The sequence below is a fragment of the Eretmochelys imbricata genome, chromosome 5 (assembly GCF_965152235.1).
Source record: "Eretmochelys imbricata isolate rEreImb1 chromosome 5, rEreImb1.hap1, whole genome shotgun sequence".
Classification (NCBI taxonomy): domain Eukaryota; kingdom Metazoa; phylum Chordata; order Testudines; family Cheloniidae; genus Eretmochelys; species Eretmochelys imbricata.
In genome coordinates this window covers 1,570,713-1,593,355 of record NC_135576.1, presented here as the reverse complement: position 1 = coordinate 1,593,355, position 22,643 = coordinate 1,570,713, and the positions used below count along the sequence as shown (strand labels likewise).

At 60.3% G+C, this 22,643-nt stretch overlaps 1 protein-coding gene across 1 annotated transcript in view; it reads left to right on the top strand.

Annotated features, from left to right (window-relative positions):
- LOC144265439 (receptor-type tyrosine-protein phosphatase kappa-like) overlaps nucleotides 1-22,643 on the top strand; it is a 92,800-nt gene that overhangs the window by 60,808 nt on the left and 9,349 nt on the right. Inside the window, exons 17-25 of the mRNA XM_077818078.1 lie at nucleotides 989-1,059; nucleotides 1,783-1,819; nucleotides 5,553-5,650; nucleotides 6,416-6,532; nucleotides 7,451-7,608; nucleotides 7,687-7,822; nucleotides 14,626-14,775; nucleotides 17,704-17,803; nucleotides 18,315-18,394. Coding sequence (XP_077674204.1) covers nucleotides 989-1,059; nucleotides 1,783-1,819; nucleotides 5,553-5,650; nucleotides 6,416-6,532; nucleotides 7,451-7,608; nucleotides 7,687-7,822; nucleotides 14,626-14,775; nucleotides 17,704-17,803; nucleotides 18,315-18,394 — 947 coding nt within the window. The remainder of the gene's footprint in view (nucleotides 1-988; nucleotides 1,060-1,782; nucleotides 1,820-5,552; nucleotides 5,651-6,415; nucleotides 6,533-7,450; nucleotides 7,609-7,686; nucleotides 7,823-14,625; nucleotides 14,776-17,703; nucleotides 17,804-18,314; nucleotides 18,395-22,643) is intronic.

Genomic DNA, 22,643 nt, shown 5'->3' with positions numbered 1-22,643 from the left:
CGGAGCTTAGAAGCCAAGCAATGCTGGGCCTGGGTGCTGCTGCAGATGGGAGACTGCCAAGGAAACCTAGGTGCAGCAGGGACTGGGGCGGGTGACTCAGTGGGGTGCTCTCCCTTAGGAGTGAGTGCTGACTGCAATGCCCCGGCAAGGTGCTAGGGGGCGCTGTGCAGCAGGGATCGGGGTGGGTGACTCAGTGCTCTCCCTTAGGAGTGAGTGCTGACTGCAATGCCCCGGCAAGGTGCTAGGGGGCGCTGTGCAGCAGGGACCGGGGTGGGTGACTCAGTGCTCTCCCTTAGGAGTGAGTGCTGACTGCAATGCCCCGGCATGGTGCTAGGGGGCGCTGTGCAGCAGGGACCGGGGTGGGTGACTCAGTAGGACTCGCTGTCCCCTCCAAGTCCATGCTGACCCCCAAGTGGCACTGAGGGCCCTGTGTTGCTGGAGGTGCCATCATTTGGCTGCTACGTAAAATGGAGCCCCTCACCTCTCGTGGTCGTTCTAGATCTCCTGGCTCATTTCTCCAGAGTCGGGGGGTCATCCTGCCGTCCTGATCAAATGTCAACTCAGATAATTCTGTTCTGCCTCCCGACATTCCCCCGCTGGCGCCTTTCCTTGCACGTATGAGTCTCTCTTCATTCTTCCCCGGAGTAGATTTGCAATGTAGCTAAGCAGCTGCCACCTCTCCTGCCAGAGGTGGCTGCTCTGTGTGGTGGGGCAGGGCTGCTGTCCCCACTGTGCAGGTGGGGAACTGAGGCACAGAGAGGCTATGGGACTTGCCCAAGATCGCACAGGGAGTCAAAGCAGGGCTGTCCTTCCTCACCTGAGAACTCCAGGGTCACGGCGAAGCTGAGCACGGCACTGCCAGGGGCCCTGGCTCGAGGCTGTGGGTCTGGCCATATCTGTCAGTCTGGAGGAAGCATGGGCAGGAGCATGGTCACAGCCCCTCGACTGGGCTTCTCTGATCAGTGATCGGCCCCCCTTTGTCTTTCAGATGATCACTGCCGCGTGGTGCTGCAGTCCGCCAACGTGGGCGCTGACTACATCAATGCCAGCTACGTCGATGTAGGTACCCGGGCAGCGACGGGCACGCTGCTGCTGCTCAGTGCGGGGAAAGGGGGCAGGGGAAGCTCCGGGGAACACGGGCAGCCCCCCCCTCCTGGCACCACAGGAAAACACACACCCCCTGCTCAAAGCGACAGCCGCCCTCCCTCAGCCCTGCCCCAGGTCACATAGGTCCTGGGCAGAGGCTGCATACATGAGGCCCTCCAGAGTGCACCGGGGCTGGGCAGCGTCTCTCACAGAGGGTGACCGAGTAGCAAGGGTGAAAAATGGGGATTTTTTTTTCCAGGGGATATGTGTGTGTGGGGGGCATGTATAGCTGCATATGTAAGACAAAGCCCCTGCTATTGCGACGGCCAGTCACCCTACTCGCATACTCTGGTGACACCAGGCCCAGGTGGTTTCCTCTGGGGATGCCAGATACGGCAGGAGCTGGATAGTCTCACACTTGCGCTCTGCCTGAGCACCTGCGTCCGAGGGGCCCCGGAGCAGAGATCTCCTTGTCAAAGAGAAGCGCGTGTGGGCCCAGAGAGCCCTGCGTAGCTCCCAGCGGGCGGAGGACTTGGCTACCGTGTGGGGGGTGGGGGCTGTGGGAACTGGCCCTGCCCTGTGACCCAGGCACATGGCCCAGCTCAGGGCTGGCCTGGGTATTTCATCTCATACTTCTGATTTGTTAAGTGTTGAGATCATGTGACTAACGCTGTTGCTGTCTCCCCTCCCTCGCAGAGCTACCAGAGCCCCCGCTTCTTCATTGCTGCTCAAGGTGAGTGCTCCTGGCTGGGGACAATGGGGGGTGCTCTGGGGGGCGGGTAGCTTTGTCCAGCGTGTAGCCCTGTCCAGGGCCAGGGCAGTCAGTCCCAGCTCTGGGGCGTGCCCCGTCCAGCCATTCCCAAGAGGTGTGGAGCTGACACATGGGCTGCAAGCCAGCCTAGCCCAGGGCCCATCCAGCCTGGGCTCCTACCTCTTGCAGCAGACAATGCCGAGTGGCCAGCTGCTGGAGAAGTCTCTTCCTAACCTGCATCCACTGGGGTTGGCTCCTGCCCAAGGCAGCTGGTGTTAGACCCTGCTATTTCATTATCCCCTCTGAGGCAATGCTGGCGGCTCTCACCCGCCGCGCCGCGCCGAGCCCTGGTGGACTGCTGTTAAGTGCTGTGCTCAGTGACACCTTGTAGCAGTGAGTTCCACATGCTCATTACGTGCTGTGCACAAAAAGGGTTTTCTTTGATCACTTCCAGGGGCCATGGCCCTGCTCCTGGTTCTGAGACAGGGCGAATGGGGGCCTCTGTCTGAGCCCCTCTGTCCCAGTCATTCTCTGCTCAGTGGGGCGACCGGGCATCAGCAGCTACAGCACCGCAGCTGGAAGGCTCCGGAGGAGTTTGGAGGAGAGGGAGGGTGATGCACTAAGCAACAGAGACTGAACCGCTCCTTCCCTGACCGTGCAGTCAGAGCCCTGATCCCTTCTAACAGCAGACAGGCACGCAGACAGGTGCAGACAGACACAGACAGGCACAGGCAGGCTGTCACAGAGTCCCTGGACGATGCTCTGGAACTGCTCCCCATGAAGCCAGGCAGGACTCTGGGGAAGTCTCCTCTCTGGGAGCAGCCTGTCTGCAGGACACACAGCTCACCCAGCTCCACCTTCCTGGGTCTGACCTCGGAGCATTCAGCCTCCTCTGCCCCTCCGTGCGCTTCCCACAGCGAGTCCGCCCAGGCGGGGTCCTGGGGAAGCCAGAGGGTCCTGCCCCCCAACTCCGCAGTCAGACGGGACTCTCAGCCAGCCAGTAAAACAGAAGGTTTATTAGACGACAGGAACATGGTCTAACACAGAGCTTGCAGGTGCAGAGAACAGGACCCCTCAGCTGGGTCCATTCTGGGGGGCAGTGAGCCAGACAGCCACGTCTGCACTTCACTCCATGTCCCCAGCCAGACCCAAAACTGAAACTCCCTCCAGCCCCTCCTCCTCTGGGCTTTGTCCCTTTCCCGGGCCAGGAGGTCACCCGATTCCTTTGTTCTCCAACTCTTTAGCTCTCACCTTGCAGGGAGGAAGGGCCCAGGCCATCAGTCGCCAGGAAACAGGGTGTTGGCCATTCTCTGTGACCAGACCCCTGCACATACCACCTAGATACTTAAGAACTGCATAGGGGAAACTGAGGCACCCCCACAATATTCAGAGGAAACATTAAGAACAGTCCCGCTTTGTCACATCCCTCTAGGGCTCTGCAACCATCATACACCCTTATCCCACCACCTAGATACTTAAAAACTGCCTAGGGGAAACTGAGGCACCCCCACACTATTCAGAGGAAACATTAAAAACAGTCCCGCTTCGTCACACAGGCATAGACAGGTACACAGACAGGCACGCAGAGAGACACAGACAGGCGCAGGCAGGCACAGTCAGGCGCACAGGCAGGCACAGGCAGGCGTACAGACAGGCGCAGACAGGGACACAGACAGACACAGGCAGGCGCAGACAGGCGCAGACAGGCACACAGACAGACACAGGCAGGGACGCAGACAGGCGCAGACAGGCACACAGACAGACACAGGCAGGGACGCAGACAGGCGCAGACAGGCACACAGACAGACACAGGCAGGGACGCAGACAGGCGCAGACAGGCACACAGACAGACACAGACAGGCGCAGGCAGGCGCAAACAAGCGCGCTGGAAGGAGCAGACAGACACAGACAGGCGCAGGCAGGCGCAGACACTCGCAGACAGGCGCACAGACAGGAGCAGGCAGGCGCAGGCAGGCACAGACAGGCATGCAGACAGGTGCAGACAGACACAGACAGGCATGCAGACAGGCGTGCAGACAGACACAGACAGGCATGCAGACAGGTGCAGACAGACACAGACAGGCATGCAGACAGGCGTGCAGACAGACACAGACAGGCATGCAGACAGGCGTGCAGACAGACACAGACAGGCATGCAGACAGGCGCAGACAGGCGCAGACAGGCGCAGACAGACGCAGACAGACGCAGACAGGCATGCAAACAGGCGTGCAGACAGGCGTGCAGACAGGTGCAGGCAGGCACAGGCAGGCGCGCAGACAGGCGCAGACAGACGCAGACAGACACAGACAGGCATGCAGACAGGCATGCAGACAGGCGTGCAGACAGGTGCAGGCAGGCACAGGCAGGCGCGCAGACAGGCGCAGACAGACACAGACAGGCATGCAGACAGGCGTGCAGACAGGCGCAGACAGGCGCAGACAGACACAGACAGGCATGCAAACAGGCATGCAGGCAGGTGCAGACAGACACAGACAGGCGCAGACAGACACAGACAGGCATGCAGACAGGCGCAGACAGGCGCAGACAGACGCAGACAGACGCAGACAGGCATGCAAACAGGCGTGCAGACAGGCGTGCAGACAGGTGCAGGCAGGCACAGGCAGGCGCGCAGACAGGCGCAGACAGACACAGACAGGCATGCAGACAGGCGCAGACAGGCGCAGACAGACACAAACAGGCATGCAGGCAGGTGCAGACAGACACAGACAGGCGCAGACAGACACAGACAGGCGCAGACAGACACAGACAGGCATGCAGACAGGCGCAGACAGGCGCGCAGACAGGCATGCAGACAGACACAGACAGGCATGCAGACAGGCGCAGACAGGCGCAGACAGGCGCAGACAGACACAGACAGGTGCAGACAGACACAGACAGGCACGCAGACAGGCGCAGACAGGTGCAGGCAGGCACAGACAGGCGCAGACAGGCATGCAGACAGACACAGACAGGCATGCAGACAGGCGCAGACAGGCGCAGGCAGGCACAGACAGGTGCAGACAGACACAGACAGGCATGCAAACAGGCATGCAGACAGGCACAGACAGGTGCAGGCAAGCACAGACAGGTGCGCAGACAGCTGCCATGTGCCCAGGGGCTCACGGCGCTAGTCACTGAAAGTGCTGGGAGCTTCCCCCTCCAGATGCCACCCCCTGCAGCCCCCAGCCCCCTGGCTCTGTGCAGCGCCCGGGTCCTGGTCTCCAGGCTCCCATGCAGATAGGAGACGCCCCAGCGTGAGGCCCCCTGGCCCACGGGATCCGCCTGGTACTGAGCTCAGAGCCAAATCACGTGCTACTGCAGAGAACGTACTTACCCCTTTGGTCACTGGACTGTGGGAAACAGCTGAGAGCAGCACCTGCCTTGACACCGCCCCCCCCACCCCGGCTCATCCTCACCCCTGCCCTGCCCCCTTGTGCCCAGCGGCTGGGCAGCCCCCACACTGGGCCCTGGCATCTCTGACCTCAGCCACTGTGCTCTCTGGGCTGCCCGGCTGCTATGCATTGCTCTGAGCTGGAGTCCTTGGGGACAGGCTCATGGGCTGCGTAACTGGGCTTCCTGGTCCATTAGCATGCCAGCTGCCCGGGTCCCGGTGGTGCACTCACTCAGTCCCTCCCTGACCCCTAGGACGGGCATGGCGCCCCCGCCCTGGCTCAGGAGCATGGGGATACTGACGTGGTATGTTTCTCTCCCCCAGGCCCGCTGCCTGGCACCGTGGGGGATTTCTGGCAGATGATCTGGCAGGAGAAGGTCTCGGTCATTGTGATGTTAACGGACCTGGTGGAGCAAAACAAGGTAGAGAACCCAGCTTCCTTTGGGGCCCAGGTCCTCAGACACCCCAGCCCCTGCCAGCCGGGGTCCACGCTCCGCTGGGGCCTCAGCCAGCCAGGTCTCGCCCAGCCCAGCCGGGCTGTTGGGGACCCCGGCTGCTGCTTTCCCTTCTGCATAGCTGTCCCCACGCGGGAGGGGAAGGCCAGCCCAGGGTGAGAAGCACTCTGGGAGGGGTCCCTGTCCTGGGGCACCAAGGGGGAGCTGAGCAGAGACACAAGAGGGGGAGGCTAAGGGAATGGTGCACTGAGAGGAACCCCGGTCCTGGGTGGAGAGATGGAGACGGGGGTGGAGAAAGAGAGAGTGCCTCCGGCAGCTGCGGGGAGAGGGGAAGAAATTCCAGACCAACTTCCCAGCACATCTGCCTGCCAGTCAGGGGCCAGCGATCCTTGGGCCTGGCATGGGGTGATCCCTGCGCCCGTGGATGGGAAGGGGATGGGGCCATTCCCCTCCCGACTCTCAGCACGGCCGGGGAGCTATTAGGAGGCTGGCTGGCGTGCCGGGAGGAGTACGGTGGGATTGCAGGTGTGGGCAGTGTAGGGAGCACCTGTGACACCATGGTGATGCCAGACATTTCCCCTGGCTGGTGTCCTGGGCATGCCCAGGCCAGGGCAGGCCAGGGTCGTTCCCTGCCAGGGGCTCCCGTCCCCACTCACCAGCACAGACCTCGCGCAGGGTGGGGGGCACAGAATGGGGGTGTGTCAGTGCTCAGGAGTCGTCCGCTGTTAACAGACCAAGTGTGAGCAGTACTGGCCGGAGGGCGAGCAGGTCTGCGGGGACTTCACTGTGACTCTCAGCAACACCTGGACAACCACGAGCCTGGTCACACGCACCTTCCGCCTGCAGAGGGTAAGGCGGGGGGCAAGGGGCAGAGCCTCCTTGGGCTTTACCGACAGCCTGGCAGCCCTGCCCCTCCAGGGTCCCAGGGACTCCGCAGAGCTGTGGGGTGGACGGCAATGTGTGTGTGTGTGTGGGGGGGGGGCATGGGGGAAGGTTCCAGGGGCCGGGAGCGCCCTCTGCAGGCCCATGATACACTCACAAACAAACAGAAAAGGAGGACTTGTGGCACCTTAGAGACTAACCAATTTATTTGAGCATAAGCTTTCGTGAGCTACAGCTCACTTCATCAGATGCACAAGCAAACCTAACCCAGAGCAGCTGTTGCAGCATGTATAAACTCAGTGCTGGGGAGCAGGCATTTCCAGGGGTGTGGGCATTTCCCGGGGCCCAGCAGCTGGCTGGGAGGAGCTGCTGACCCGTCACTCACCTGGGGACCTGGCCCATCCTGGATGCGGGGCATGCCCTGTGTTGCTGTTGTGCCCGGGAGATGCAGGCAGGCCCCTAGAGAATAACACCCTGTGCGTTAGCCCGTCCAGCAGTCAGCTCCAGCTGTTGCCCTGTCTCTGGCCTGCGCAGATGGGAGAGCTGCTTGTGGGCAAATCCCAAAGGCGAGCGCACCGGCCCCTGCAGTATGGCTGGGCCCTGGTGGCTCTAGATCCAAACAGCCTGTGGAGCGTAGCCTGGCTGGGCCCTGAAACTAGCCTGCACCCGCCAGCCAGCCCCACTCCATCGCCCCAGCCCTCCTGGTGCAGGGACTCCCCTGCAGCTCCATGTTCCCAGGGCTCCGGGGCTCCCAGCAGCCTGGCCTCGGGGGCTGCTGGTGCTGGAGGGAGTTCTGAGTGCTGGGAGCCCCTGCTCAATTCCCCGCCCCCACTGCCCTTTTCACAACCCTCCGTCCTCCACCTCTCCTGTCTGCCCTCTCCTCAGGCAGGTTCTCCGCTCCCGAGAAACGTGCAGCAGTTTCACTGCCTGCTGTGGCCAGACCACGGGGTCCCCAGCAACCCGGCCCGGCTTCTGCAGCTGGTGGAGATGGTGAACGAGAGGGTGTCGGAGGCGCCTGCCGGCCCCGTGCTTGTGCACTGCAGGTACTGGGCAGAGAGGGCTGGGGGTGGGGGACAGGCCCAGGGCCCGGCGAGCGCCTCACTCCCTTCCCCTGTCCCCAGCGCAGGGATCGGCCGCACAGGCACCTTCATCGCCCTGGACGTCCTCCTGAAGATGGCGCGGGCCGAGGGCAGCGTGGATGTTTTCCGCTGCGTGCAGCGGCTGCGGGAGCAGCGGGTCAGCATGGTGCAAACAAAGGTGAGGAGCTCAGTCGAGTTCCCTGTGCCGCCGAGCAGGGGTTTGCTGCCTGCCCCGCCCGTAGTGCCCAATTCAAAGGGCAGGTACTTTCAGGGTTCCGCCCCCTTACTGCTGAGCTCAGCTCCTGGGTCTGGGCTCAGGCCGGTTGTCACGGAGTCCCCGGGCGATGCTCTGGAACTGCTCCTCTTGAAGCCAGTCAGGACTCTGGGGAAATCTCCTCTCTGGGAGCAGCCTGTCTGCAGGACACACAGCTCACCCGGCTCCACCTTCCTGGGTCTGACCTCGGAGCATTCAACATCCTCTGCCCCTCCCTGCGCTTCCCCCAGCGAGTCCACCCAGGTGGGGTCCTGGGGAAGCCAGAGGGTCCTGCCCCCCAACTTCGCAGTCAGACGTGACTCTCAGCCAGCCAGTAAAACAGAGGTTTATTAAATGACAGGAACATGGTCTAAAACAGAGCTTGCAGGTGCAGAAAACAGGACCCCTCAGCTGGGTCCATTTTGGGGGGCAGTGAGCCAGACAACCACGTCTGCACTTCACTCCATGTCCCAGCCAGCCCCAAACTGAAACTCTCTCCAGCCCCTACTCCCCTGGGCTTTGTCCCTTTCCTGGGCCTGGAGGTCACCTGATTCCTTTGTTCTCCAACCCTTTAGCTCTCACCTTGCAGGGGGGAAGGGCCAGGCCATCAGTTGCCAGGAAACAGGGTGTTGGCCATTCTCTGTGTCCAGACCCCTGCACACACCTGCCCTCTAGGGCTCTGCAATGATCATACACCCTTACCCCACCACCTAGATACTTAAGAACTGCATAGGGGAAACTGAGGCACCACCACACTATTCAGAGGAAACATTAAGAACAGTCCCACTTTGTCACATCTCTCCCCCCTTTGAGATCGAACTGAGCAGGGTCACATTAGCTGGTGGCCTGGGGAAGTTCGAAACCACCAACGTTCCCATGGATGCCCCAGCATCTCTCCCATTCCTTGGTAGGAGTTACACCAGGCCCTTCCAGTTTCACGCCCTCCCTTAGGTCGGGGGTGATCGATAGCACTCGCAGGCCGCATGTGGGAAGGTTTATGCGGCCCGTGCCCTTTGGCCACCCCAAAACCCAGGGGGTCAAACTGGGATTGGGTCTTCTCCCCAACAAGCTGGCCAAACACAGCCACTTGGTTATAGGACTGTTTAACTTTCTTAACAGCTTTCACTTCATCTGAGACCTTCTCAAAGCTCTCCCCACTGGATCCTTCAACAGGAAAGTCAGTGGATCCATTCACAACAGAAAATTTCTGGCAGTTAGGAACTGAAACTTTCTTGATTAAATCACTTTCACACTCTTCAGTTGCAGTAAACTGCTTGCAAAGACTCCATGAGGATTCCTTTCCCAAGGGCTTTTCTATGCAACAATTCGCCCCTCACAGAAATTCTGCTCTTACCCTCTTTACCTAGGGCTTGCTCTAGAGGAACACTTTCCTGAGCAACAACAGACTCTTTCTGGGTCTCCCTTACATCCAGAATTACCTCTGGCCCATCCGGCGGATTCCTACACAATCCCCTTTCAGGCAAACTTACAGACTTCCTAGATAAAAGGTCAGAAGCATTCTCCTTCCCTTTGCCACACACAAGTTTAGGAATCTTTTCCTTCTTGCTATAGGTTTCCATACCCTCAGTAGGTAAGACAATCACATCACCTTCATGCTCTCCTTGTGCCCTGGCTAGGATCTCACCCTGATTAGACAGAGTTGTGACACCCTTTCCCAGCCACACAGGAGCAACAGGCAAAATACAAGCACCAGAATTGTCTGGTCTCTAGGATTTTACATAGACACTAACTGGATGCGACCTAGTTACAGGGCCATTCTCCCGAGCAGATACAAACTTAGGGCCATTCTCTTCCTGGGCTTTAGCTGAATCCAGAACCAGCTCTGAGACAACTGCACGACCCTCAACCGTCACAGGCTGAAAGGCCCCTTCTGTCTGCTCCACAGACAAAGAAGAGCCGGACACACTTTCTCCTTTCCCAGACACACAGCTTGGGACTTCTCTCTCTTTGTCCCAGCACACAAGGCTGGTCACAGACAACTGCTTGGAGATCGGGGTAGCTCCCTCCATAGGCAAGTCAATACCCCTGACAGACACAGGCACGTTTCCTTCCCTGTCCCAATTCTCCACCCAGCTAACAGGTAAGGTCCAGGGACACTCATCTTCCTCTCTCCTCGCCTTCCCACCCTGCTGACTAGACACAGCCATCAGATCACAAGGCTGCCTAGGCTCATCCAAACTTTCCTTATTAAGCACCTTGCCACTCCCAACAGATCCCCTGCCCTGCCTGTGTCTCCCCCCACTCAGCTGGGGTCTCAGCTCCCCCTGTGCTCAGCGCTGCCCTTGCTGTCCCAGTGGGGGTAGGCAGCGAGCTCGCTGCTTTCCTCACTGCATCAGAGCCAGCCTGAGCCCCTTCTCCAGTGTGCAAGGGGGCAGGGAGCATCTCTCTGTCCCATGCAGCCCCAGGGGTCTGGTTACAGGCAGGCCAGTAGCCTGAGCTTAGCCGCTCCTCCCCCCTGCCAGCCAGGTCATCTGCATTTTCACTGACCATTTCCCTCTCCGCCGATTGGTTCCCTGGATTCAAATTCAAACCCTTGGCAGTTACAGGAGCAGGGCCTGGATCCTGTCCCAAAGAGACACCATCACCCCGCAACAGGGTCTCGCAGCCGATATCCCGGAGAACCCAAATGACCAGCCAGCCCGACCCCACCTGGGTCTGCACAGGGATCTGGGCCATAGGCAGGGCGAGGGGCTTCGTCCCTGGGACCCTCACCCAGCTCACACAGCCCCTCAGCATCTGAGGCTGCACCACCCAGGGCCTGACACCAGTTCTCTCTCTCCCAGGATCTCGCCACCCCAGGAATGTCTCCCCATTGACCATCATCTTCTGCTCCCACTGGGGGTCCGAGGGGCCTGGCCCCAGGAAACTCCACACAGACATATAGGTTGGGGTCAGGAGTGGGAGCCTGTCCACCTCCCCACCCATCTGGCTGACCGGAGTCTGTGGCCTTGGGACCCAGCAAGGGAGCTAGACACCGGGGCTTTTCTGCAGGTCCCCTGGTTCAAATCTCCAGCCTGCTCAAAGGCAGTGAGGTGGGCATCCACATCCCCCCGTCCTTAACCAGGGGCAGCAATTTAGTCTCAAGGTTCCCTGCGGAACTGGCCCCCCGGGGTCTATCCCCACTCACCCCGGGGAGGTCCCCTAGGCCTCTCCGCTCCCCACCGCCAGTTCATGCTGCTGCTGCTTCTGCAGCTCTTTCTCGGGCTCTCGCTGTCTCTCACAGTCCTCTTGCTCTCTCGCACTCAGCTCCAATCCTGTCCATCTCCGATCCCCGGATGGGGAACCCTATCGTGAAAAACCCCGTCTGGTCGGGGACAGGAGTCTTGGGGATGCCTGGCTACCACTCCAGCTGCTCCCAGATCCTGCTATAGCCCCATTTGGGGTCAGGAATCTGTTCCTTAGAGCAGTCATCCTCCTCCAGCTGCACGATGAACTGTGCCTTGGTGAACTTTCCAATGCGCAACCCTCTCTTTCTGCACAGGGTTACAATGTCCTTCTTAAGGAGACGGTGACAGGCTATCACTCCGCTCTTCCCAAGTTGTTGTGGACTCACAGGCCTGTGTGCGTTCAGCTCCCCACGGTTTCCAGGGAGAACCCCTAGTGTGCCAGCCCTTCTCGAGGTCACCACCTCTTTGCCAGGGTCCAGCTGTAGACTCCTCCGCCCCTGGGACCACTCGCTGCAATCCCCCGGGGGACCCTGTTACTGCAAAAGTCATTCTCTCTGGTCACACACTCCCAGAGTTTAACCAGCCCCTGAAACCGTCTCTCTCTGAATCTTCAGCACGCCTGGTCCCCGTCAATCCCCTTTCGTTTTACTGTTCCCCAGTCACTTACTGCAGAAAGCGCCATCCGCGGGGTGCAGTAGATCCCACCGCTACCACCAGTTGTCACAGAGTCCCTGGGTGATGCTCTGGAACTGCTCCCCATGAAGCCAGTCAGGACTCTGGGGAAGTCTCCACTCTGGGAGCAGACTCTCTTCAGGACACACAGCTCACACGGCTTCCACCTTCCTGGGTCTGACCTCGGAGCATTCAGCCTCCTCTGCCCCTCCGTGCGCTTCCCACAGCGAGTCCGCCCAGGCGGGGTCCTGGGGAAGCCAGAGGGTCCTGCCCCCCAACTCTGCAGTCAGACGGGACTCTCAGCCAGCCAGTAAAACAGAGGTTTATTAAACGACATTAGAACATGGTCTAAAACAGAGCTTGTAGGTGCAGAGAACAGGACCCCTCAGCTGGGTCCATTTTGGGTGGCAGGGAGCCAAACAACCACGTCTGCCCTTCACTCCATGTCCCAGCCAGCCCCAAACTGAAACTCCCTCCAGCCCCTCCTCCCCTGGGCTTTGTCCCTTTCCTGGGCCAGGAGGTCACCTGATTCCTTTGTTCTCCAACCCTTTAGCTCTCACCTTGGGAGGGGGGAAGGGCCCAGGCCATCTGTTGCCAGGAAACAGGGTGTCGGCCATTCTCTGTGTCCAGATCCCTGCACACACCTGCTCTCTAGGGCTCTGCAACGATCATACACCCTTATCCCACCCCCTAGATACTTAAGAACTCCATAGGGGAAACTGAGGCACCCCCACACTATTCAGAGGAACCATTAAGAACAGTCACACTCCCCCCACAAGGGACCCTCCGCATGGATTGCACAGCTACAGACTAGGGACCGAATGGCTAGGCAGCAGTTCTGCGGAAAAGGACCTAGGGGTGACAGTGGACAAGAAGCTGGATATGAGTCAGCAGTGTGCCCTTGTTGCCAGGAAGGCCAATGGCATTTTGGGATGTATAAGTAGGGGCATAGCGAGCAGATCGAGGGACGTGATCGTCCCCCTCTATTCGACATTGGTGAGGCCTCATCTGGAGTACTGTGTCCAGTTTTGGGCCCCACACTACAAGAAGGATGTGGATAAATTGGAGAGAGTCCAGTGAAGGGCAACAAAAATGATTAGGGGTCTGGAACACATGACTTATGAGGAGAGGCTGAGGGAACTGGGATTGTTTAGTCTACAGAAGAGAATAATGAGGGGGAATTTGATAGCTGCTTTCAACTACCTGAGAGGTGGTTGCAGAGAGGATGGTTCTAGACTATTCTCAGTGGTAGCAGATGACAGAACAAGGAGTAATGGTCTCAAGTTGCAGTGGGGGAGGTTTAGGTTGGATATTAGGAAAAACTTTTTCACTAGGAGGGTGGTGAAACACTGGAATGCGTTACCTAGGGAGGTGGTGGAATCTCCTTCCTTAGAAGTTTTTAAGGTCAGGCTTGACAAAGCTCTGGCTGGGATGATTTAATTGGGGATTGGTCATGCTTTGAGCAGGGGGTTGGACTAGATGACCTCCTGAGGTCCCTTCCAACCCTGATATTCTATGATTCTATGATTCTATGATTTGGCCCTGCAAAGCCAGCCCGACCACGTGGCATGTGGCCCAGCTGCAGGGAGCCAGCACTGAGGCTGCCTAAAGACTAGATTTTGGGACCCTGTCTCTGAGGAGAGGTCTGAGTCACGGAGGTGCTGGCGGAACCCCCAAGCTGGGATCAGAGAGCATCCTGGGCAGGTACCCAGCTCCCACAGGTTCTCCTGGGATGGGAATCCTCACACATGTGCCTGCAGGGAACTGATCACCTGGCTGGAGTTACGGGGGCCTGCACCCAGAGCAGGATCCAGGGGGATTGTCTCCTTCTGTCATGGCGTGAGGGGGAGTCAGGGCCCTGCACCCCCACTTCTGGCAATTCACCGTGACTGTCAGCCAGCCAGTAGAACAGAAGGTTTATTGGAGACGACAGGAACACAGTTCAAACCAGAGTTTGCAGGCATAAACAGGATCCCTTAGTCAGGCCCTTCTGGGGGACAGGAGATTAGACCCCAGCCTTGGGGCTCCCTCCTCTTCCCCAGCCAACTCCCCCAAAACTGGAAACCCCTCCAGCCATCTCCCCCAGCCTCCCCCCAGCTCCTCCTCCAGCCTTTGTCCAGTTTCCCAGGCAGAAGGTGTCACCTCGCCCCAACCCCCACTCCTGGCTCAGGTTACAGACTCATGTTTCTTCCCCCAAGGGAAGTCTCCCATTCCCAATGAAACTCCCCTGACACATCCCCAGGTCAAATCCCCACTCCCTGCTCTCCACACCTTCCTCTGGAGCATGAGGATGAGCATGTCCCACTGCTCTGCTGGTGCAGCTCCCTGGAGGGGGCACGGCTGCAGGTGGGACTGTCCCGCAGATGGTGTTGCTCTGCCGGAGGGGCTGCAGGGTGAGCAGGGCGCCCTGGCTGCGTGTGGCCTGGGTGGTGAGAATGTGGCAGAGGGGGTCGCTGGTCCCTGGCTGGAGCAGGGGGCACTAACCCATCCCTGTAACTGCTTTGTCTGGGGCACCCATCACTGTAGGGTCTGTCTGGCACCTGGGGCAGCACTGGCAGGCTCAGGGGGGCTGCGCTCAGGCCACTGGTACCAAAGGGAGGATTTCCACCATGTGGGGCCAAAGGATGGGCTGGGGGTGGGGACAGAAAATGGGGACTCTCCCCCCTCAAGACAAATGTGCCAAGAGTCTGTTCTGTTGGCGCGAGCGTGCCTGGTGTAGGGGTGAGTCTCCAGCCTGCCCTCAGGGTGCAGTTGATGGCACATGGTATCTGGGCTCCCTGCAGCACCAGGCATCACCTTCTGGCCCCATGCGCCGGCCCCCTGCGGTGGGCTGGGCTCTGGGGCCGACGCCTGCGTTCTCCTCCCCAGGAGCAGTACACTTTCCTCTACGAGGTGCTGCTGGAGGGGCTGCTGTGCGGGAACACCGGGGTCCTGGTGGAGAGCGTCCCTAGCCACGTCAGCCTCCTGCGCCAGCCCGACGCCCAGACGCAGAGCAACGGGTTCTCGCGGGAGTTCAAGGTACCTGTGGGAGGAACCATGGGGCTGGCCCAGGGTCTGGGACTCTGCCTTCTCCCCTGGTCCAGGAAAGCAGGGGGCTGGGAGCCAGGGCTCCTGGGTCCTGCGCCGCCCTGAACTTGCTTTGTGACATTGGACAAGTCACCCCCCATTTGTGCCTTAGTGCTCTGTGTCGTCCGGGAGCAGCGTTTCCCAGGCCGTGGGACATGTCGGTTGCTCCGTGTCATCCGGGAGCAGCGTTTCCCGGGCCGTGGGACGTGTTGGTTGCTCCGTGTCATCCGGGAGCAGCATTTCCCGGGCCGTGGGAAGTGTCGGTTGCTCCGTGTCGTCCGGGAGCAGCGTTTCCCGGGCCGTGGGACATGTCGGTTGCTCCGTGTCATTTGGGAGCAGCATTTCCCAGGCCGTGGGACGTCTCGGTTGCTCCGTGTCATTTGGGAGCAGCGTTTCCCGGGCCGTGGGACGTGTCGGTTGCTCCGTGTCGTCCGGGATCAGCGTTTCCCGGGCCGTGGGACGTGTCGGTTGCTCCGTGTCGTCCGGGAGCAGCGTTTCCCAGGCCGTGGGACGTGTCGGTTGCTCCGTGTCATCCGGAAGCAGCGTTTCCTGGGCCGTGGGACGTGTCGGTTGCTCCGTGTCGTCCGGGAGCAGCGTTTCCCGGGCCGTGGGACGTGTCGGTTGCTCCGTGTCGTCCGGGATCAACGTTTCCCGGGCCGTGGGACGTGTCGGTTGCTCCGTGTCGTCCGGGAGCAGCGTTTCCCAGGCCGTGGGACATGTCGGTTGCTCCGTGTCATCCGGGAGCAGCGTTTCCCAGGCCGTGGGACGTGTCGGTTGCTCCGTGTCATCCGGGAGCAGCGTTTCCTGGGCCGTGGCACGTATCGGTTGCTCCGTGTCATCCGGGAGCAGCGTTTCCCGGGCCGTGGGACGTGTCGGTTGCTCCGTGTCGTCCGGGAGCAGCGTTTCCCGGGCCATGGGACGTGTCGGTTGCTCCGTGTCGTCCGGGAGCAGCGTTTCCCGGGCCATGGGACGTGTCGGTTGCTCCGTGTCGTCTGGGAGCAGCGTTTCCCGGGCCGTGGGATGTGTCGGTTGCTCCGTGTCGTCTGGGAGCAGCGTTTCCCGGGCCGTGGGATGTGTCGGTTGCTCCGTGTCGTCTGGGAGCAGCGTTTCCCGGGCCGTGGGACGTGTCGGTTGCTCCGTGTCATCCGGGAGCAGCGTTTCCCAGGCTGTGGGATGTGTCGGTTGCTCCGTGTCGTCTGGGAGCAGCGTTTCCCGGGCCATGGGACGTGTCGGTTGCTCCGTGTCGTCTGGGAGCAGCGTTTCCCGGGCCGTGGGATGTGTCGGTTGCTCCGTGTCGTTTGGGAGCAGCATTTCCCGGGCCGTGGGACATCTCGGTTGGTCCGTGTCGTTTGGGAGCAGCATTTCTCAGGCCGTGGGACGTGTCGGTTTCTCCGTGTCGTTTGGGAGCAGCATTTCCCGGGCCGTGGGACGTGTTGGTTGCTCCGTGTCGTTTGGGAGCAGCGTTTCCCGGGCCGTGGGATGTGTCGGTTGCTCCGTGTCGTTTGGGAGCAGCATTTCCCGGGCCGTGGGACATCTCGGTTGGTCCGTGTCGTTTGGGAGCAGCATTTCTCAGGCCGTGGGACGTGTCGGTTGCTCCGTGTCGTCTGGGAGCAGCGTTTCCCGGGCCGTGGGACGTGTTGGTTGCTCCGTGTCATCCGGAAGCAGCGTTTCCCGGGCCGTGGGACGTCTCGGTTGCTCCGTGTCGTCCGGGAGCAGCGTTTCCTGGGCCGTGGGACGTGTCGGTTTCTCCGTGTCGTTTGTAGCAGCGTTTCCCAGGCTGTAGGATGTGTCGGTTGCTCCGTGTCGTCCGGGAGCAGCGTTTCCCAGGCCGTGGGACGTGTCGGTTGCTCCGTGTCGTCCGGGAGCAGCGTTTCCCGGGCCGTGGGACGTGTCGGTTTCTCCGTGTCGTTTGTAGCAGCGTTTCCCAGGCTGTAGGATGTGTCGGTTGCTCCGTGTCGTCCGGGAGCAGCGTTTCCCAGGCCGTGGGACGTGTCGGTTGCTCCGTGTCGTCCGGGAGCAGCGTTTCCCAGGCCGTGGGACGTGTCGGTTGCTCCGTGTCGTCCGGGAGCAGCGTTTCCCAGGCCGTGGGACGTGTCGGTTGCTCCGTGTCGTCCGGGAGCAGCGTTTCCCTGGCCGTGGGACGTGTCGGTTTCTCCGTGTCGTTTGGGAGCAGCGTTTCCCAGGCTGTGGGATGTGTCGGTTGCTCCGTGTCGTTTGGGAGCAGCGTTTCCCAGGCTGTGGGATGTGTCGGTTGCTCCGTGTCGTCCAGGAGCAACGTTTCCCTGGCCGTGGGACGTGTCGGTTTCTCCGTGTCGTTTGGGAGCAGCGTTTCCCGGGCTGTGGGACGTGTCGGTTGCTCCGTGTCGTCCGGGAGCAGCGTTTCCCGGGCCGTGGGACATGTCGGTTGCTCCGTGTCATTTGGGAGCAGCATTTCCCAGGCCGTGGGACGTGTCGGGGGCTCAGCATCCAGGCTGTTGCTTATTACAAGGATCCTGCAATGGGATTGGTGCTGACGATCCTGGTGCAGGCCAAGCACCGGAACCCAGCTCTGCCTGAGATGGACTTGCCTTGCACTTCTCTGGGCTGCCTGGGAGGCAGCTGTGTGCAGTGAGGAGGGACCACTCTGCCAGCCCCTCTTCTGATGTGTTGAACAGCAGAGTCCCCCTCATGCTTGCTGCCCCACGTTGGCCCACGGGGCCCGGCCCCTGGAGAGTCGGGTGGGATCCACTCCATGGCATGACCCCTCAGTCCACCCTGTCAGGCCCGGGGCAGCTGAGTTGCGGCGTGGAGGCAGGCCGTGGGCATGGTGCTGTCGGGTCTCGGGTGGGAGCAGGGAGCCACGGCTGGGAGCTGACGCCGCTGCACCCTCCTGCCCTGCAGGCCTTGCAGAAGTTTTCTGAACTGTTCCAGCTCTCCCCATGCAAGGAGGCCCAGCAGCCCAGAAACCAGCCCAAGAACCGCAAGCCGGCGATCCTGCCAGGTAACACGGTAGGGCCGGGCCTAGCCTGGGGCACTGTGTGGGCACCATAGCCCGGGAGCCCGCAGGGACCTGGCTTTCCCGAGGCCCTGGCAGGTGTCTGTGGAGACTCGCAGCCCAGGGAGTGCTGTGCCTCTCAGCCCTCCCAGCCCCTGTCCCCGGCCGGGAGAGCTCCCAGGCAGTCCTCTGCCAAGGGTGCCGGCCAGATCCCTGCGTTCATGGCCCAGCCCCGCCCAGCATCCACCAGCTGGGACCCTCGCCCCGTGCCACCAGCATCCTGCCCCTGCACGGTGTGCGGCGAGCGCTGAGGCCGTGACACTGGAAACGGAAGGGGTCTGCTCCTCCGCAGCGCCGCTGGGCCAGGCCCCAGGCACAGGCCCTGTGAACTTTGGGGGGCTGGGCGCAGCTGCACACGGTGCTTCTCGGCCCTCGCCGGGGGCTCCCGCCCGGGTGAGGTGCCTGTGTGCAGACCGCCTGGCTCAGACACGCCCTCTCTCCTTCCATCCCCTCCCAGCGGATTGCAGCCGCCCCATCCTGATGTCCTCCCTGAAAGCGGACGGCTCGCCCGGCTACATCAACGCAGTCTTTGTTGGCGTAAGGCTCCGTCTGGCCCGAGCGTGGGCGCGAGCAGCGAGCCCCCGGAGCTCCCCAGCCCCAGCCCTTAAGACTGTGTGCCAGGGCACCACCTGCGCCCATTGGGGCTGCCGAGCACCAGTCTTCCCTTGGGACTCCCCCACACACCGGCCTCGGCACCAGGAGATGGTCCCCACGGATCAGCTTCAGTCCCCTGCACCGCATCCCCTCCCCCAGCCCAGCTGTGCCGCATCCCCTCCCCCCAGCCCAGCTGTGCCGCATCCCCTCCCCCTTCCCCTCCCGCAGCCCAGCTGTGCCGCATCCCCTCCCCCTTCCCCTCCCCTAGCCCAGCTGTGCCGCATCCCCTCCCCCTTCCCCTCCCCCAGCCCAGCTGTGCCGCATCCCCTCCCCCTTCCCCTCCCCCAGCCCAGCTGTGCCGCATCCCCTCCCCTTTCCCCTCCCCCAGCCCAGCTGTGCCGCATCCCCTCCCCTTTCCCCTCCCCCAGCCCAGCTGTGCCGCATCCCCTCCCCTTTCCCCTCCCCCAGCCCAGCTGTGCCGCATCCCCTCCCCTTTCCCCTCCCTCAGCCCAGCTGTGCCGCATCCCCTCCCCCAGCCCAGCTGTGCCGCATCCCCTCCCCCTCCTCCCCCAGCCCAGCTGTGCCGCATCCCCTCCCCCTTCCCCTCCCCCAGCCCAGCTGTGCCGCATCCCCTCTCCCTTCCCCTCCCCCAGCCCAGCTGTGCCGCATCCCCTCCCCTTTCCCCTCCCCCAGCCCAGCTGTGCCGCATCCCCTCCCCCTTCCCCTCCCCCAGCCCAGCTGTGCCGCATCCCCTCCCCCTCCTCCCCCCAGCCCAGCTGTGCCGCATCCCCTCTCCCTTCCCCTCCCCCAGCCCAGCTGTGCCGCATCCCCTCCCCTTTCCCCTCCCCCAGCCCAGCTGTGCCGCATCCCCTCCCCTTTCCCCTCCCTCAGCCCAGCTGTGCCACATCCCCTCCCCCTTCCTCTCCCCCAGCCCAGCTGTGCCGCATCCCCTCCCCCAGCCCAGCTGTGCCGCATCCCCACTCCCTTCCCCTCCCCCAGCCCAGCTGTGCCGCATCCCCTCCCCCTTTCCCTTCCCCCAGCCCAGCTGTGCCGCATCCCCTCCCCCTTTCCCTTCCCCCAGCCCAGCTGTGCCGCATCCCCTCCCCCTTCCCCTCCCCAGCCCAGCTGTGCCGCATCCCCTCCCCCTTTCCCTCCCCCAGCCCAGCTGTGCCGCATCCCCTCCCCCTTTCCCTTCCCCCAGCCCAGCTGTGCCGCATCCCCTCCCCCTTCCCCTCCCCCAGCCCAGCTGTGCCGCATCCCCTCCCCCTTTCCCTCCCCCAGCCCAGCTGTGCCGCATCCCCTCCCCTTTCCCCTCCCCCAGCCCAGCTGTGCCGCATCCCCTCCCCCTTTCCCCTCCCCCCGCCCAGCTGTGCCGCATCCCCTCCCCTTTCCCTCCCCCAGCCCAGCTGTGCCGCATCCCCTTCCCCAGCCCAGCTGTGCTGCATCCCCTCCCCCTTTCCCCTCCCCCAGCCCAGCTGTGCCGCATCCCCTCCCCATTTCCCCTCCCCCAGCCCAGCTGTGAATCATAGAATCATAGAATATCAGGGTTGGAAGGGACCCCAGAAGGTCATCTAGTCCAACCCCCTGCTCGAAGCAGGACCAGTCCCCAATTAAATCATCCCAGCCAGGGCTTTGTCAAGCCTGACCTTAAAAACCTCTAAGGAAGGAGATTCTACCACCTCCCTAGGTAACGCATTCCAGTGTTTCACCACCCTCATAGTGAAAAAGTTTTTCCTAATATCCAACCTAAACCTCCCCCACTGCAACTTGAGGCCATTACTCCTCGTTCTGTCATCTGCTACCATTGAGAACAGTCTAGAGCCATCCTCTTTGGAACCCCCTTTCAGGTAGTTGAAAGCAGCTATCAAATCCCCCCTCATTCTTGTCTTCTGCAGGCTACACAATCCCAGCTCCCTCAGCCTCTCCTTGTAAGTCATGTGTTCTAGACCCCTAATCATTTTTGTTGCTCTTCGCTGGACTCTCTCCAATTTATCCACATCCTTCTTGTAGTGTGGGGCCCAAAACTGGACACAGTACTCCAGATGAGGCCTCACCAATGTCGAATAGAGGGGGACGATCACGTCCCTCGATCTGCTCGCTATGCCCCTACTTATACATCCCAAAATGCCATTGGCCTTCTTGGCAACAAGGGCACACTGCTGACTCATATCCAGCTTCTCGTCCACTGTCACCCCTAGGTCCTTTTCCGCAGAACTGCTGCCTAGCCATTCGGTCCCTAGTGTGTAGCGGTGCATTGGATTCTTCCATCCTAAGTGCAGGACCCTGCACTTATCCTTATTGAACCTTATCAGATTTCTTTTGGCCCAATCCTCCAATTTGTCTAGGTCCTTCTGTATCCTATCCCTCCCCTCCAGCGTATCTACCACTCCTCCCAGTTTAGTATCATCCGCAAATTTGCTGAGAGTGCAATCCACACCATCCTCCAGATCATTTATGAAGATATTGAACAAAACCGGCCCCAGGACCGACCCTTGGGGCACTCCACTTGATACCGGCTGCCAACTAGACATGGAGCCATTGATCACTACCCGTTGAGCCCGACAATCTAGCCAGCTTTCTACCCACCTTATAGTGCATTCATCCAGCCCATACTTCCTTAACTTGCTGACAAGAATACTGTGGGAGACCGTGTCAAAAGCTTTGCTAAAGTCAAGAAACAATACATCCACTGCTTTCCCTTCATCCACAGAACCAGTAATCTCATCATAAAAGGCGATTAGATTAGTCAGGCATGACCTTCCCTTGGTGAATCCATGCTGGCTGTTCCTGATCACTTTCCTCTCATGCAAGTGCTTCAGGATTGATTCTTTGAGGACCTGCTCCATGATTTTTCCAGGGACTGAGGTGAGGCTGACTGGCCTGTAGTTCCCAGGATCCTCCTTCTTCCCTTTTTTAAAGATTGGCACTACATTAGCCTTTTTCCAGTCATCCGGGACTTCCCCGGTTCGCCACGAGTTTTCAAAGATAATGGCCAATGGCTCTGCAATCACAGCCGCCAATTCCTTCAGCACTCTCGGATGCAACTCGTCCGGCCCCATGGACTTGTGCACGTCCAGCTTTTCTAAATAGTCCCTAACCACCTCTTTCTCCACAGAGGGCTGGCCATCTCTTCCCCATGTTGTGATGCCCAGCGCAGCAGTCTGGGAGCTGACCTTGTTAGTGAAAACAGAGGCAAAAAAAGCATTGAGTACATTAGCTTTTTCCACATCCTCTGTCACTAGGTTGCCTCCCTCATTCAGTAAGGGGCCCACACTTTCCTTGGCTTTCTTCTTGTTGCCAACATACCTGAAGAAACCCTTCTTGTTACTCTTGACATCTCTCGCTAGCTGCAGCTCCAGGTGCGATTTGGCCCTCCTGATATGATTCCTACATGCCCGAGCAATATTTTTATACTCTTCCCTGGTCATGTGTCCAACCTTCCACTTTTTGTAAGCTTCTTTTTTATGTTTAAGATCCGCTAGGATTTCACCGTTAAGCCAAGCTGGTCGCCTGCCATATTTACTATTCTTTCGACTCATCGGGATGGTTTGTCCCTGTAACCTCAACAGGGATTCCTTGAAATACAGCCAGCTCTCCTGGACTCCTTTCCCCTTCAAGTTAGTCCCCCAGGGGATCCTGGCCATCCGTTCCCTGAGGGAGTCGAAGTCTGCTTTCCTGAAGTCCAGGGTCCGTATCCTGCTGCTTACCTTTCTTCCCTGCGTCAGGATCCTGAACTCAACCAACTCATGGTCACTGCCTCCCAGATTCCCATCCACTTTTGCTTCCCCCACTAATTCTACCCGGTTTGTGAGCAGCAGGTCAAGAAAAGCGCCCCCCCTAGTTGGCTCCTCTAGCACTTGCACCAGGAAATTGTCCCCTACGCTTTCCAAAAACTTCCTGGATTGTCTATGCACCGCAGTATTGCTCTCCCAGCAGATATCAGGAAAATTAAAGTCACCCATGAGAATCAGGGCATGTGATCTAGTAGCTTCCGCGAGCTGCCGGAAGAAAGCCTCATCTACCTCATCCCCCTGGTCCGGTGGTCTATAGCAGACTTCCGCCACTACATCCCTCTTGTTGCTCACACTTCTAAACTTAATCCAGAGACACTCAGGTTTTTCTACAGTTTCGTACCGGAGCTCTGAGCAGTCATACTGCTCCCTTACATACAGTGCTACTCCCCCACCTTTTC